General features: G+C 51.8%; 1 protein-coding gene across 2 annotated transcripts in view; it reads right to left on the reverse strand.

Moving 5' to 3' along the window:
* Nucleotides 1-545: 545 nt before the first annotated feature.
* RAB43 (RAB43, member RAS oncogene family) overlaps nt 546-16,718 on the reverse strand; it is a 33,977-nt gene continuing 17,804 nt past the window's right edge. The window contains exons 1-3 of one of the 2 annotated variants that reach the window (XM_045052018.1): nt 9,511-9,825; nt 8,425-8,608; nt 546-4,464 (exon numbers count right to left, since the gene is read on the reverse strand). In XM_045052018.1, the coding sequence (XP_044907953.1) occupies nt 4,214-4,464; nt 8,425-8,608; nt 9,511-9,594 (519 nt within the window). In that variant the 5' untranslated portion in view covers nt 9,595-9,825 and the 3' untranslated portion in view covers nt 546-4,213. Of the gene's footprint in view, nt 4,465-8,424; nt 8,609-9,510; nt 9,826-16,718 lie in introns of those variants that run through there. The other variant, XM_011280237.4, reaches the window with a different exon arrangement.

Raw genomic sequence — 16,718 nt, forward strand, 5'->3', positions numbered from 1 at the left:
AGTCCTGGCCCTTGTAGGGCCTCTCCTGACTTGGAATACAAGGTCTAACTTGTTACGGCTGCAAGGCTCGGGCAAGACACTCCCAACCACTGAGTCCACTGGCTTATCTGCAAAGCACGGGGATGGTAACACCTCCCCCACAGGGTTGTAGGTGTGGGAGAGGCCTGGTTTCCCCGGGCATCGCCCAACCGTACTCCTCAACCTGCCCCCCCCCCCCCCCCCGCCCCGCAACTCAAATCCAGCTGAAGTCCTTCAGTGACTTGCCCATGGTCTCCCGGGCCGAGTGAGGACCCAACCCAAGCTCTTTCCTGCCCCTTGGACACTGACTGCTCCTCTGCCAAAGGATCCCACATTGGCCTGGGGCAGAGAAGTCTTAACAGGGCTCCGGGCAACAGATGGGCGGTGAGAAGTGCAGACCCACCGTCCACTCTGGGCCTGGAGACTAGTCGGGGAAACCAGCTGGGCAGGTGGGACCATCTGTAGAGATGTGGCCACCTGGGCCAGCTCTGGGCTCAAAGGTGAGAGAAGCAGTCTTGGGCGCCATGGACTCTTTGCAGAAATGTTTAATGGTTTAGGAATGTGTAGACTCTGGCTCTGCTAAGTTTCCATAAAGGCAACTTTCCCATGTTTTAAAAAATAGATTTGCTATAAAGATTTATGTATCATAAATAGGTAACATGAAAAATTCCCAAATGCAAAATGGCATTGCCTTATTGCAATGCTGAGGCCCTCCCTGCAGCCCAACAGTCCAGTCCAGCAGGGCTCAGAAGGTCCTTGAGGCCCCCACCCGTGGCAGCCCTCCTGGGGAAGAGTAACTGAATTCAATATGAATTAGGAGCTTCCTCTAGCTCCATGGCTGCCTGCCGGGGTCTGTGTCCTTAAAGCCCTTTTCTGGAAGGACAGGGACCCTCTGGGCGGCCCCGCTCCTCCTCCCGGGAATAGAAAACACCAGCCTTCTCCTTCTTCAGCCCACGTCCCATTAGCCCCACCCAGGCCACAGACCGCCCTGTCCCCGGGGACCTGGTAGCGGGCCAGAACACTTCCTGGCCCTCTGATCCCTGCCTCCTCTCCTAAACCCTGGCCTCTGACCTCACCGGCTCCTGCTACTGGGTAATTTATAAACAGAGGGAGAGATAAAGCTGTTTCCCTTCAGCCCCAGAAGGCCTGGGCTGTTGCAGGAGGAAACAAAGGTGGGTTGTGTTCTGTCTCACACAACTTCCCCGTTTTCTCTTACCCAAATCCGGGTCCCCACGTGACAGAAGACTGAGGCCCAGGAGGTAGTGAGGCTCCCGCCTGATGCCTCACTACAGGCAGCCCACCAGCGTGGGGCCCTGAGCACTAGCATTCGTGCCTGTGACTGAAACCCGGAAATGGTCTCTGTTCGAGGCTGCAGGAAATGGCTTCTGCCCAGGAAGAGGGGGAGAAGGAACTCAATCTCGCCAGAGGGTACTATGGGCAAAGGACTAGCTTGGGGTGGGGCCGGTGCTCAGAGGTGTCCAGCTGGGTCATTTGTGGGACTCTGAATGACACGGATAAAAAGGCTGGGTAAGTGGGGGTGGGGGAGGGCAGGAAGGGCGCGGCCTGCATAAAGGGTGCTCCTGGGGGACAAGGTGCTGGGAGAAGCCAGGGCACAGCTGTGGAGGCCTTGGACACCTAGATTGAGTATGGGCCATATCCCAAGGGCCCCAGGCACCCTGGAATGGGGAGGGGGCAGCAGCATCAGTTGTGACCTTCTACAAATGCCACTCTGACTGCAGCACGAGGGCAGCTTGGGCTGCACAGGCTAGAGGCCCAGGGGCCAAAGAGGTCCATGAGATGTCCAGGGGATCCTGGGGCCCATCCAGAGCAGGGGCCGGGGTGGGGGTGGGGGGGGAAGTATGGAGGTGGGATCCCAGCACTGTGGTGGGGAGGGGAGAGGGAGGGTCCCGGCTAGACCCTATTGGCTGTGGTGCCTGAAGAGGGATGGCCAGAGACCAATCGGCCCACGTTTCAGACACCTTGGGACTCTGAAGGGAGAAGAGAATCGTGCTGGGGGGGTGTTGCTGGGTGAGCCAAGAGGCTGCCAGTGAGGAAACCTCCCTGGTCCAGGCTGGGCCAGCTGCTCCCTGCCCCCTCTCAGCCAGGCCATTGCAAAGTTTCAGGTCTCCATCCCAGGGGTCTGGAGGAGGAGGGAGATGGCTCATGGAGAGGAAATGAAAGGTCTCCCCACCTCGCCAAAGCCATCCCAGCCCTGAGGCAGAGGAGGGGCAGCAGGTAACAACGGCAGGGGCCCGCACCTATGCTCAGCTGGAACTGTGGCTGCAAGTCAACGATGGGGGTGCAGGCCCAGACCCGTGCTCCAAGATCCCCCGCGTTCCCGCCACCGCCCCCCAAAGCAGCAGGCCTCTGGAAGGTCAGGCTTCATGAGATCGCGCTCTTCCAGCTTGGGCCCTGGTAGATGGCTTAGCTCTGCCCCAAGATCAGCCCTTAGAGGCCATGGTCTGAATGTGTCTCAGTGACAGGCACTTTCTACTTTGGAGGAAGAGCCCAGGCACTGCAATGGAGGGGCCTGGCAGACCCCAGCTCTCCCTGCCAGGAGCTGGGCCCCAGGCCCCGCTCCCCCCATCTCACTGACAAGGCCACTGAGGAAGGAAGCCAAGTGGCCTTCTTGCTCCCAGCTCCCACCCCACCACGGCCACCAGTGGGCCGGCTGCCCGCAGCACAGGACCCTGCTCAGCAGCTCTTGGCCCAACCAGGCCAACATCCTTCCCTTCCAGAACCGGGCTCAGACATGCCTGCCTGAAACGGAGTCATCAGCCCTGCTGGTCTCGGTCTCAGCCAGGGAAGCCTTCCATGCCCAAGCCCACAGAATGCCGTGGGTCTGGCTTCTCACTCTGCGGTCAGGCCTGCCTACGAGAAGGGGTGGGACGGTGCAGACCAAAGTGCAGGAAGTGGAAGGCAAGGGAAGTCGGCTGGAGCACCGCCTGGGCCCCGCAAGGCTCTGGGCTGCACCTCCACGATGTGACCTTGCCCACGGCTCTGACAGCAGTTTATTTCCCAGGGCCCTCCACTGAGGGGGCCTAAGGGGCTAGACTGGGCTGACATGGGGGGTCCAGGTGGTACGGGGAGATCACCCGCCTCCCCCAGCTCAATCCCTGTGACCCTCTGAGCTACCCGCAGAGTGCAGCCCCAGTGATCCCAGCCCCCACCCACCTTCTAACCTCAGCACCCTGCACACGTTGAGGCTGGTAAGGCCCAGGATAAAAGAGCGGGACCCAGGACTGCCGGGGCATTGCCTTTTTGGTTTGAGAAACCAGAAGCTAGACTGGAAGCGAACGTGGCAGGAAGGGCTTCTGCACAGCTAAGACTAAGTGCCCTGAGGGTCCCTCTCAGACCGAAGCCTCAGGGATGCAAGCGTTTACTTTTCCCTTAAGTGTCCACATTCCCACCTCATTCCCCCAACCCCCAAGTTCTGAGAGTCGGTGCTGAAGGAATCAGCTGGTTTTGCAACCTGAGTGGCCACACTTTGGGCCCCAGGCCAGCAGACGGTCCCTGCTGGGCTGTGGGCCATGACCCCATACTTGTGCCGACGAAAACAAGAAGCTACACGGAAAACCAGAAAACTTGAGAGGTCTTGCTAAGGCAGCAGGCCAAGCCCCAAGCTGTCTGTGAGCTTCGAGCTGGCAGTGAAGAAAGGAAGGAAGTTCCCGGCCTGGAAGGAGCTGGGGCTTCCCTGGGGCTGTGCTCAGGAACCGAGTCTGCTGGGCGGGTTGCTCTCACTCGGTACAGAGGCCCTGGAGTGACCTGAAAGAACCCAAGGCACCAGCCACACCCCTGCCGCCTCAGCTGCAGCAAGACTCAAGGTGTGAAATGGTCAGACCCAGTACACGTGCAGCAAGGGAGGCACATCCCGGCCCCTCTCCTGCTGGGATCCACACAGGCAGGCCTGGGCCAGTCCTGGACTGTGAAGAACACAGAGGGGACGGCCACTGGCTGGCAGGTGGGGCCCCGCGCCCCACAGGCCAACAGGTCTCCCTCAGAAGGTACCCCGCTGCTTCCTTCATCGAGGGTAGCTTTCCCATCAAGCACCCGGGCCACGGAATGGAGAATTCCAGGGCTTTATCCAGCTGCTCTAGGATCGCTGGCACCGTGGAGGGCCAGCTCTGGAGGGGTGGGCCCGGCAGGCCAGAGAGAGGAGGTGGGGAGGCCCCTGCCTGCCTGCCCTGCACCCCGGTCAGCAGCCGCAGCCCCAGCTCTCTCCGACGTCCTTGCTATCCAGCTGGATGTGGTCGGTGCCCTTCTCACTGAGCAGAGGGCCGCCGTGCCGCATGACCAGCTCCGTGGCCACCCTCACGAAGGCCTCCTCCACGTTGCTCGAGTCCTTGGCCGACGTCTCGATGGCACACAGGATGTCATAGTGCTCTGCCAGGCTCTGTGCCTCGGCCAGCGGGACCTCCCGGAGCTCGCCGAGGTCCGACTTGTTCCCTGTAGGGAAAGGCCAGGTGCAGCTTGGTGAGGCCCACGGGTGCCAGCCCGCCCTGTCCCACCCGGCGGGGCCAAGCTGAGACATGTCAAGCCGCCCACCGCGCTCGGCCAGCCACCAACGAATACCTTCTGGTGTGGCCCTCCATCTTTTTGGGGGAAGAAAAAAGACCTTCTTTTATTTTAAGGCTCTTAGTCCAGCCTTAGTCCCTCCTTTTGTTTCTCTTTTTTATCTTTGCCAGAGGCTGGTGTCTTTTATGGCTTCTTCCTGACACATCGGAGCACTCAACTTTGGTGAAAAGAACCTTAGAGCTGCAGGAAACTTCAGCTCCCTTTCGCCTGCTGCGTGACCCTTGGGGAAGTCACTTCATCCCTGGGTCTCGGTTTCCCCATCTGTGATGCCAACTTCAGCACAGGAGGGATCAGATGATACAGTGAACCTGAAAGCAACGGGCACTTGGCAGACGCTCCCTACGAGGGGACGCCAACAAGGAAGTCTCGCACTGCCAATTGTTTCCTTGGCTACAATTTCGTTATGCTTATTATTTAGGCTCTCCTGTTCTCATCTGGAATTCTTTCATTGCCTGGAAGACGGGGACTTTGATTATTTTGCTTTGCTGATAGTAAGAGCACAGCCTACCGCCTGACCTGAGAGTGCACCTCTGGTTGCTCCTACAAGGTGTCAGCTGTGTCATTATGTTCTAAATAATCTGGTCAACTGCTCCTTGACCCAATTTCTAGAAGAATTTTTTTTTAAGTCTCTAAGCGGTTGACTTTTGTAATGTGGTTATAGGGAGAACACAAAAAAAAGATAACCGCGGGGCCCCTGGGTGGCTCAGTCGGTTGAGCGTCCGACTTCGGCTCAGGTCATGATCTCACAGTCCATGGGTTTGAGCCCCGCGTCGGGCTCTGTGCTGACAGCTCAGTGTCCAGGGCCTGCTTCGGGTTCTGTGTCTCCCCCTCTCTCTGCTCCTCCCCCACTCATGCTCTGTCTCTCAAAAATGAATAAACATTAAAAAAATAGATAACCACCTATAAAAATCAAGACTGTCTTCGGTAACCTTAAATGCTACAGCAACTAATTTCAATGTGTGGAACTCGTCTGCATCCTGATTTCAACAAAAAGAAGAAAAACAAGTACATGTGATATTTATTAGCAATTATAAATCTGAGCACTCATCAGCTATTTGATTATATTAAGAAAATATCAATATGGGGGGGGTGCCTAGGTGGCTCAGTCGATTAAGCATCTGATTCTTGATTTTGGCTCAGGTCATGATCTTGTGGTTCGTGAGTTCGAATCCTGCATTGGGCTCTGGGCTGACAGTGCAAAGCCTTTTTGGGCTTCTCTCTCTCTCCCTCTCTCTCTCTGCCCCTCCCCTGCTCTCTCTCTCAAAAAATAAATAAACTAAATAATAATAATAAGAAGAAGAAAATATCGGGGCGCCTGGGTGGCGCAGTCGGTTAAGCGTCCGACTTTAGCCAGGTCACGATCTCGCGGTCCGTGAGTTCGAGCCCCGCGTCAGGCTCTGGGCTGATGGCTCAGAGCCTGGAGCCTGTTTCCGATTCTGTGTCTCCCTCTCTCTCTGCCCCTCCCCCGTTCATGCTCTGTCTCTCTCTGTCCCAAAAATAAATAAACGTTGAAAAAAAAATTTTTTTTAAAAGAAAGTATCAATATTTTGTGGATGTGAAAATGGTATTGTTATGTACTTTTTATTAAAGTGTTTGTACCTTTTATAGATTTATGCTGGAATATTGATAAATGAAATAGTTTGGTGTTGGGATTTGTTCCAAAGTAAGACAAGGGAGGGGAAGGGATGAGGGTAGAGAGGAAACTGGCCGTGAATGGCTCATTGCTGAAGCTGGGTACTGGGTATGTGGGGTTCAGTGCACTATTCTATTTTTATACTTGTATAAAATGCTCTATGATAGAATGTTTTATTTTTTATTTTTTTTAACGATTATTCATTTTGGAGAGACAAAGACACAGAATGTGAGTGGGGGAAGGGCAGAGAGAGAAGGAGACACAGACTCCCAAGCAGGCTCCAGGCTCTGAGCCATCAGCACAGAGCCCTAGGTGGGGCTTGAACCCTCGAACTGTGAGATCATGACCTGAGCCAAAGTTGGATGCTTAACCGACTGAGCCCCCCAGGAGCCCCAGAATGTTTTATTTTGAATGTTCTGGATAAAAGGGAAGTGTCAGGCCGGGTAAGGAGAACCCCATTCCTGGCGGGGGAGCCCAGCTCCACTGAGCGCTCCCATATCCGAGGCCAGACAGGGAACCAAGCACCGCCCTTTCCCCAGGTGGAGCTATGTGCAGCCCCATCTGTACAATCTCATCTTAGAAGAATCTGCCTCTAAAAAACGAGAACAAAATTGGGGCGCCTGGGTGGCTCAGTCGGTTAAGCGTCCAGCTCTTGACTTCGGCTCAGGTCACGATCTCATGGTTTGTGGGTTCAAACCCCGCATCGGGCTCTTTGCTGACAGTGCGGAGCCTGCTGGCAATTCTCACTCTCTCCCTTTCTCTCTGCCCCTCCTCCACTTGTGCGTGCAGGTGTGCTCTCTCTCTCTCTCAAAATAAAATTTAAGATTCTCTCTAAATAAATAAGTAGATAAACTTAAAAAAATTTTCTCTCTCTCCCTCTGCCCCTCCCCAGTTGTGTGCATGTGCGTGTGCTCTCTCACTCTCACTCTCTCTCTCTCTCTCTCAAAAAAAAAAAAAAAGAAAAAAAAGGAAGAAGAATCTGCCTGACTCTTGGAATGAGGACCCGGGGGACCACAGAAATGGTCCAAAGCGCTTGAGCCCAGGTCTGGGGAGTTTATGTAGGAGGAAAAGGGAAAATGCAAGTAAGAGCCTCTCTCTGCAACAGTGGTTCTCAGTGTGGGGTCTCTGGGCCGCCAACATGGACGTCACCTGCGTCACCTGGGAACTTGTGAGAAATGCACATTCATGGGCCCCACCCAGCCCTCCTGAGTCAGACACGACGCCTGGCATCTGTGCTTTAACAAACCTTCGGAGCGCAAAGGTTTGAGAAGCGCTGCTCTGCGGTGTGGGGGGACAGCATGTCACCAAGGCACCACCAGCAGGACCCCAGTTTCGGATTTATAGGCTCACAGGGTGCGCGAACTGGGACAAGTTACTCCACTTTTCTGAGCTTCGGCTCTAGCCCTGCCAAACCAGGAGGAGCCAGTAGCCAAGGTTATGGGAACTGAATCCAGAGACACACGTGAAGGTTTAACCAGGGCTGACCATGGTGGGGATATGCGGGAAGTAAAAAGCAAATGTTCGCTCCTTTCTCCCTCCCTCCAATTCCAGTTTTGAATATGACTTTGTAAGTGATTGGCAAGATCAGAATTTGCAAGATCACCGTTCAAGCTCAGCCTCTCTCTACGCTCCACCTGCCCTTTGTTTAAAAAGGAGAAAGAGGGGCGCCTGGGTGGCGCAGTCGGTTAAGCGTCCGACTTCAGCCAGGTCATGATCTCGCGGTCCTTGAGTTCGAGCCCCGCATCAGGCTCTGGGCTGATGGCTCAGAGCCTGGAGCCTGTTTCCGATTCTGTGTCTCCCTCTCTCTCTGCCCCTCCCCCGTTCATGCTCTGTCTCTCTCTGTCCCAAAAATAAATAAACGTTGAAAAATAAATAAATAAATAAAAAGGAGAAAGATGAGGGGTCCCTGGGTGGCTCAGTCGGTTAAGCGTCCAACTTCAGCTCAGGTCATGATCTCACAGTCCGTGGGTTCGAGCCCCGTGTCGGGCTCTGTGCTGACAGCTTGGAGCCTGGAGCCTGCTTTGGATTCTGTGTCTCCCTCTCTTTCTGCCCCTCCTCCGTTCGTGCTCTGTTTCTCTCTCTCTCAAAAATAAACATTAAAAACAATTTTTTTTAAAGGAGAAAGACACTAAGACGGAGAGACAGAACCGTGGCCCCGAGAAACCCTACTGGCCCTGGCCCTGTTCCCCTCAGCTCACCGATCAGCAGCTGCACAATGTTGGAGCCCGCGTACTTCCTCACGTCCTCGATCCAGTGAGGCACAGACAGAAAGGTGCTCCTCTTGGTGATGTCGTAAGCCAGGATGGCCCCGTTGGCACTGCGGTAATAGCTCTGGGTGATGGTGCGGAATCGCTCCTGGCCAGCTGTGTCCCAGATCTGCAGCTAAAGAAATAGGGGGCCTCCCGTGAACCTGGTGGTGTGGCCAAGCACGGGGGATAGGGAGGGCAATCCCACAGACCCATGCCCAAAGCGCTGGTTACACTGGGCAGACCACCAGCCCATGCCTTGGCGGGAATCATGCAAGAGGGGCTAGAAGGTGGACAGAGAAGACCCCTGATCCCTTACAAGACAACTCAGTGGCCCAGCTTTGAGGGGGGCAGGAGGATGCAAAGGAAGGTGGGGAGCCCTCATCTCTGCTCTCTAGAGTGCCCAGGGCTCCCCTAAGGCTGCGCTCTCTGCTGTTGGGACACTGAACCAGAAGAGCTCCAGCAGCTCACGGTCCAGCGAGCTGGTTCTGGTATGCTATGATGCTGGCTGTGTGTGCATGTCCTGTGCCTTCCCCTCTCTGGGCCCGTAAACACACTACTACACCCAGCCACGTGGAAAGCTCCTCCAGCATTAGGGTTCTCTACTTCTGCCTCGGTGATGCCTGGTGGCAGTGACGGCCTGGGGGAAGCAGTGGATGGAGTCCTCTGGCGGGGCCTTTATCACCTGCTGGCCCAGCTTGGCCAAAGGCAAGGAACTTGGGGTCTTTCCTTGCCCATGTTTTCACTTAACTAACACCCATCAGTGCCCACTGCCAAGCCTTCCTGCACCCTGGCCATGGACGAGAGGTGCCTGTGTAGCGGGAGCTTCCCTAGTTTCTGGAGAAGCAATAGTCTGGCATTCCCAGATAGGGCAGGGGGAGGGCCTGAACCCGGGGTAGACCTTGGACCTTCACTGTGCCGGGGCTGGGAGGCTGCGCACTCTGGGTGGAGGTCACCAGCTCTACAACTGGGAGAGATGGACTGCAGGCAGGCATCTGAGGAGGCAGATGGCAGGGCTCTTGGGGGCTCAAGACTTGCCTTCTCTGCTCCACAGATCACAGGTTCTTGGGGCTCTCTGAAGATGAACACAAGCCTTGGGTCTCCACCAAGCTCTGGGTCCATCCATTTTCCTTTGCTGGCACAAGCATTCTGGGGGCCTCTTTATCTAGTTCTCAAGGTATTGGGAGGCCCCCTAGTCCATCCGGGATAGGGAAAAACCCCAGAGGCCTCAGACTGTTCCTGAGGGCAGGGCTTCAGGCCCTGGTACCATGGAGGTGAGCACCTCTTCCCTCGGCCCCACAGAGAGAAGTTCAAGAGTTAACAAACTCAGCCACAACATGCCAAATGAGACCCTCCTATCCCAAGACCTCCTATTTACTCAACTATGAAAGGTTCCAAGGAAATCAAGTATCTGCTTGCTTACGCATGATGGGGGGGGAGGGGGGGGCGAAGCGAAAGGCATGAAGTCTGGCAATACACAAATCTGGAATCCAGTTGACCAAGAAACTCATCCCCATACCCCAGAGAGAGCGCATGACACAAAAGACAAAGGACAAACACAGAAAAAAAAAGTGACCTGGACGAAACAAAAGCTAGGCAGAAGCAAATTTTTGTTTATCAAAAACAAACATCGGTATTTTCAGAGATAGGAAAAGATCCACAAAACAATAACAGAATACTATTTTTTTTTAAGTTGTGGGAGTATTCAGGGAAAAAAAAGAGCTTTTGACTATTAAAAATATATCAGTGAAAAATACAACCTAAGGACTGGAAGATAAAGTTGAAGAAATCCCTCCAAAATAAAGAAATACAAAGAAATAAGAAGAAATAAGAAGAGTAAGAGGCAAAAACTGTAGAGCCAGCCCAAGAGGTCTAATATCGGGATAGTAAGCATTTCAGAAGGAAAAGAACAGTGGGGCGCCTGGTGGCTCAGTCCGTTGAGCATTGGACTTTGGCTCAGGTCATGATCTCATGGTTTGTGAGTTTGAGCCCCGTGTCGGGCTCTGTGCTAAGCCCTCAGAGCCTGGAGCCTGCTTCGGATTCTGTGTCTCCTTCTCTCTCTGCTCCTCCCCTGCTCATGCTCAGTCTCTCAAAAATAAACGTTAAAAATTAAAAAAAAAAAAAAAAAAAAAAAAAAAGACTGAAAAAAAAAAGAAAAAGAACAGTAAAACCAAGGGGAGGAAATCAAAGAAAGACTTCAAGAAAACTCCCTCTGAGAGTTCAAAGGGCCCACTGAACACAACACACAATGGAAGAAAACAGACCCCCCCAATTCCACAATGGGGTAGGGGAAAGTGCTAAAAGCTTCCAGAAAGAAAAAAAAAAAGAAAAGAAAACAGGTATTAAGGTTAAAGTTTCATAAAAATCCATATGGCATTAGATATCCAATGAAAAATGCCTAGGGGCGCCAGGGTGGCTTAGTCCGTTAAGCGTCTGACTTCAGCTCAGGTCATGATCTCATGGTTCACGGGTTCAAGCCCCACGTCAGGCTCTGTGCTGATGGCTCGGAGCCTGGAGCCTGCCTCGGATTCTGCGTCTCCCTCTCTCTCTGCCCCTCCCTGTTCACGCTCTATCTCTGTCTCTCTCAAAAATAAACAGTAAAAAAATTATTGTTTCTTGTAATTTCCTTATAAGACAACTGGCCAGAAAACGATAAATAAGGACTGAAAGTGGGATTTCTAATGTGTAAGAAATAAAAAAGTAGGACAATAATAGACCCAAAAAAAGAAAGCAGATACATGAAATCATCCTGTTGTAAGGTGACTACACTTGGGCGGTGTCAGATGTGAAGTGAAAAATGAGAAGGGTTCAGTGCCAGTTGTAACATATGAAGTGATACAAAACTGTACAGAGACTTTATAAGTTAAGGACGCCCTAACTTATCATTGGCCCTATATCAACTAGTAAGAGAAACAGCAAGTCAGTAGAGGAAATAACCTGGTATTTAAAAAAAAACAATTTTTTTTTTTTAATTTATTTTGAGAGAGAGAGGGAGGTATGCAAGCAGGGGAGGGGCAGAGAGAGAGGGAAAGAGAGAATCCCAAGCAGGCTCTGTGCTGTCAGCATAGAGCCCAACGAGAGGCACCTTAAATATAAAGACACAAATAGGTAGCCTATAAAAAAACGAAACATATAATAAAATACATATAAGAAGTGAGGGTAAGAAAGTATATGAATGACAGTTACAGTAATATCAAAGGCTTCCAGACCAAGAATTGCAAGAGATAAAGAGACACTTTGGGGCACCTGGGTGGCTCAATCAGTTAAGCATCTCTTGGTATCGGCTCAGGTCATGATCTCACAATGTGGGATCGAGCCCCATGTTGGGCTCCGCACAGAGTGTAAAGCCTGCTTGGGATTCTCTCTCCCCCCACCTCTCTGTGCCTCTCCCACTCAGACTTACTCCCCAACCCCCTCTCAAAATAATGATACTACATATGTATCTACCTAATTACAGAGTTTTAAATCCCATGAAGTTAAAACTGATAAAACTAAAGGGAGAAACAAATCCACAACTATCGTTGGAGATTTAATACCTCTCTCTCAGGAATTGATAGAATAAACAGAGAAAAGAAAAAAAAATCAGTGTTGGGTAAAGAACATCTAAACCACACTATTGATCAAATTGGTATTTCCAGAACACCACACCCAACACGGCAGAACTGCCCCTTTTTTTTTCAAGTGGACCCAGCATATTCACCAAGATAAACCATATACATACACTGGGCCTCAAGTAAGTCTCAGGAGATTTCAAAAATGGAATTCTTATAGAGTAGTACTCTCACCACAAAAACAAACAAACAAACAAAAACCTAAAATAGAAATCAAGAAAGCTCTGAGAGAGATTTCTTCAAGAAGACAGAACTGAGGGAAGGTCATATACTGAGAGGCGGGGTTTACGGTATGTTGGACAGATGGGGAGGACAGCTATCCCAGTTAGGATCTCCCCTACTTGCAGAGATGAATTAATGGTAAAAACACAGACACGTAAGCAAAACCAAGATGATAGTGCTTCCAGGAAGAACTGGTGGGACGTGGCCAACGAAAGATCAGTGAACAACTCTTAGTAATATAATCATCACCCTTAGTTGAACAATTCCTTCCACAATTTCTTTAAAAAAAATTTTTTTTTAATGTTTACTTATTTTTGAGAGAGACAGAAAGCAGAGTGTGAGCAGGAGCAGGGAGGGGCAGAGAGAGGGGGGAGACACAGAACTTGAAGCAGGCTCCAGGCTCCAAGCTGTTGGCCCAGAGCCTGACACGGAGCTCGAACTCACAAACCGTGAGATCATGACCTGAGCTGAAGTCAGACGCTCAACCGACTGAGCCACCCAGGCGTCCCCCTTCAACCATTTCAACAAGAAAATACTAGAGATACCGGGGCCAACCAAACAGATGCGATTTGCTGTCCTCAAGCTTACAGTTTGGTGCAGGAGACAAATGCTAAGTAAGATCACAAGTAATAAGGGTTTATAATTATTATAAAATATATTTATTTATACATAAATATCTATAATATAAATACTATCCATTATAAAGTAAATAATAAAAATAGTGAGTATGGTAGCTAGTGATCAGATGGGAAAAGATGAGCAGGGAAAGAAATTATGAGGCAAGGCGAGGAATGGAGATTTAGACAGGACAACCACACAAGACCTCTTTGTTGGTAAAGATCTGGGGAAAGTTAGCTACCAGTGCAGATGTATGGGAGAGAAGTACTTCGGGGAGAGAGAACAAGTGCAAAGGCCCTGAAGCAGAGACAAAGCAAGCAAGACGATGGGTGTGTTTGGCACAGAATACAAAGGGAGAGAGTAGTCAGGGATGACCGGGGCGGGGAGGGGGGACCAGATCACACAGTGGCTTCCAGACCACAGCAAGAACTTTTGGCCTTCACTCTGAGTGAAGGTGGGAAGCCGTGGGAGTTTAGAGCCAATCAGATTTACTTTCTAACAGGATCGCTCTGACTGCCGCCCGGAGAAGAGATCAAAAGAGATCCAGGACAGAAATGGGGAGACCAGTTAGGAGGCAAGGGCCATCATCCAAGTAAAAGACAGCGGTTGGACCAGGGTGGTGGGCACCCTATGGTTACCACAGCGAAGGTGGGGAGAAAGGAACAAATTCAGAATACGTTCTGAGAACAGTGCTGAAAGGAACATACTGCTGATCTAATCAATATCGCCACACCACTCTACTGGAAGGATGCGGAGTGTGTACGTGTGTGATGGGGGCTGGGGAGGCACTGAGAGTTAGTTAACTCTCACCTTCTGAAGTCAGAAGTCAACAGACTACGTGTGTAACTGGGGGAGGCGGAGGCAGGAAGCAATGTAAGCAAAATAAATAGAAAAACCCCATCAACTGAAAAGAGCTCGAAGGGGTTACCCCCAGAGGCTGCGGGTGGCCGTATCAGGAGACCTTTTTGTACCGCGCCTTGTTGAACCAGATGACTCTTTCAACCATACACAAGTACAACTCTGATAAAAATAAAAACTAAATTAAAAACCAACAAAATAGCTACAGGTCAAGGTATCTGGGTCAACCAATTGGTGAAATTTGGGTGGCAATGGAGGAGGTATTTCTGGAAAGTAGGTCCTTCCCATGACTGGCAATATTCTCATCCTCTCCCACATTAGAGGAAGGGAAGGAAAAGAGCAGTGTCAGCGCTCTTGGGGTCCGACCGACCCGACTCCGTCACTTTCCAGCACGGTTATCTCTGGGCTACAACTGAATTCAGTTTCTCATCTGTTCCAAAAAAAAAAAAAAAAAAAAGAAAGAAAAAAGAAAAAAAAAAGGTCCAGTAAGGACCACATGACAGATTCAGTGTGCACAATGCCTAACACAGAGAAGGTGCTGGATAAATGCAGCCACTTAACAACATTTGCATAGCTATTTACAATTTTTGGCTAGTGTTTTTAATATACACAAAGGAGATTTAATGCAAAAGGTAGGATACATGAAATGCCCAAAGGAAAACCTACTGGGCTGTGGGCATGGGCCAACCACTTGTTCATCTAACGTGTGCTGAGTTTCTGCCGTGTGCCAGCCCTTGCTTTAGGAACTGGAGACACTGCAGGGAACAAAACAAACACAGGGTTCACATCGCAGCAAAAGGAGAGACAGTAATGCACACAGGATCCTTGCAGAGAAGGGTAACGAGCACTCTGAAGAGGATACAGGTAATAGGAGAGACTCCCTGGGACAGGGACCTCCTCGCGTGGTCACAGAAGGGGGCACTCGAACTGAGGCCTGATGATGAGAAGCCAATCATGGGGACAGTGTTCGGGCAGAGGGAACAGCGCAACAGTGTCCAGAAGGACAAAGCTCTCCGTGTTGGGAGATACAGAAAGGGCAGTGTGGCCAGACGGCAGTGAAAAGGGACATGGAAGGAGACGCGGTCAGAGGCAGACAGAAGCCAGAATGTGTGGGATCTTACGGGCCAACGTCAAGTGCAGGTTTTATTTTTATCGTGATGGGAAGCCACTGGAGATGGTCTGCAGCAGGGAAATATACATTAGACATCTCTTCCATCCCACCTGGGAGTCTCTCCGATTCTATCCAGGGGCGGGGGTGGGGCGGTGCTGCACAAACCACCAAGCCTTCAGGCCTTCGTGACACACATGTGAGAAGGCCTCACCAACCCTATGGATCAACCCTTGGCCAATGGGGAGCAAGGGATGTCCGGCCAGATCAAGCCCTATCTGCCCATGGCAGCGACCAACTTGAGGATGCGGCCTTGTAACATGTCCTTCCTCCTCTGTTTCCCCCTCTCCAGTTCCCAAAACAAACGAGCTGCGAGCAAGCCCTTGTCTCAGGCCGTTTTCCAGAGGGAGCCCAGGCTAAGACGAGAAGCACTCTTGACTGATGTCTGTGAAGTACATCTGGGCTGCTGAGCGCGGCGCGGTCCTGCCGTGGGATCGCAGAGGAGGTTTTAGTTGAGGAGGCTCAATCTCTAGGCCCAAATGCCCTCTGTGTTCCAGAAGAGGTGCGAGAAGCCAAACCAGGGGAGGCCCTGCTTTCCCAGCAGCCAAGTGAAGCTACTCGGCCAGAGCCCCAGGTTTGCCATTAGGCAGCGCCCCGAGGGGGTCTGGGTGAAAAGTTTAATGAGCGTGATTAGCCACCTCAGCTCCTCAAGAGACAGGAAGGTGACGAGGCAGGCAAGCACGCCAGCACCATCCTGAACCTTCCCTCGGAGAGGATGATGCAGGCTCTACTTCTCAGAAGTGACAGCAGAATCCATTGCATGGATGCTGTGGGGTCCTGGGGCAGGCGTGCAGGCCACCTCACCGGGTCCCCAACAGAGCCTGCAGGCAGAGACTACCAGCCCAAGGCACAGAGCAGAAAGGCAGGCTCTGACAGCCCCGTGATTGACTGAGGCATGTGAGCATCGTGCTGGGCCCACGCCAGTCTGTCTGTCTGGCTGTCTGTCCGCTTACCTCCTTGCTCTCCACCCTCAGCAGGGGCCTGGGTGAGCAGGAGTCATGGACACAGAGTCCTTCGTTGCTCCGTGCCCTCCACACCTGTTGTCACCAAGCCTTACACGGGGCCACTGCGGATGGCCTCAAACCCTCCCCAGGCTTCCTCCTGCACTGCGGTCCATTCTCTACCCCACAGCCAACGTGGAGCCACTAAAACAGTATTAAGAATCTCGTCGCTCCTCCGTTCTCCTCCCCGGAAAGGCCTAAAGGTCCTGCAGCATGGACCTTACTCGCCTCCACAGAACTTCCCTTGGGGCCGTATTTGCTCCTGGCTGATCCCTGAGCACTCCGAGGTCTCTATACCAAACCCCTGGCCCTTGATGTTCCCCTTCCTGAAGTGTTCTTCTCCCAGACTGGTGCACGATTGGCACCACCCTTCATTTCTAGCCTGCTTTAAAGTATCAACTCCACTCACAGCTCTTTCACAACCACCCTTTCTTAAAAGAGCAGTCCCTTGGGGCGCCTGGGTGGCGCAGTTGGTTAAGCGTCCGACTTCAGCCAGGTCATGATCTCACGGTCCGTGAGTTCGAGCCCCGCGTCGGGCTCTGGGCTGATGGCTCAGAGCCCGGAGCCTGTTTCCGATTCTGTGTCTCCCTCTCTCTCTGCCCTTCCCCCGTTCATGCTCTGTCTCTCTCTGTCCCAAAAATAAATAAACGTTGAAAAAAAAAAAATTAAAAAAAAAAAAGAGCAGTCCATCCTGTCCCCTCACCCCAATTTACTATTCCTCTGCAGATCTTTTTATCTATTTTTAAGTTTATTTATTTTGAAAAGGAG

The sequence above is a fragment of the Felis catus genome, chromosome A2, assembly GCF_018350175.1.
Source record: "Felis catus isolate Fca126 chromosome A2, F.catus_Fca126_mat1.0, whole genome shotgun sequence".
NCBI lineage: Eukaryota > Metazoa > Chordata > Mammalia > Carnivora > Felidae > Felis > Felis catus.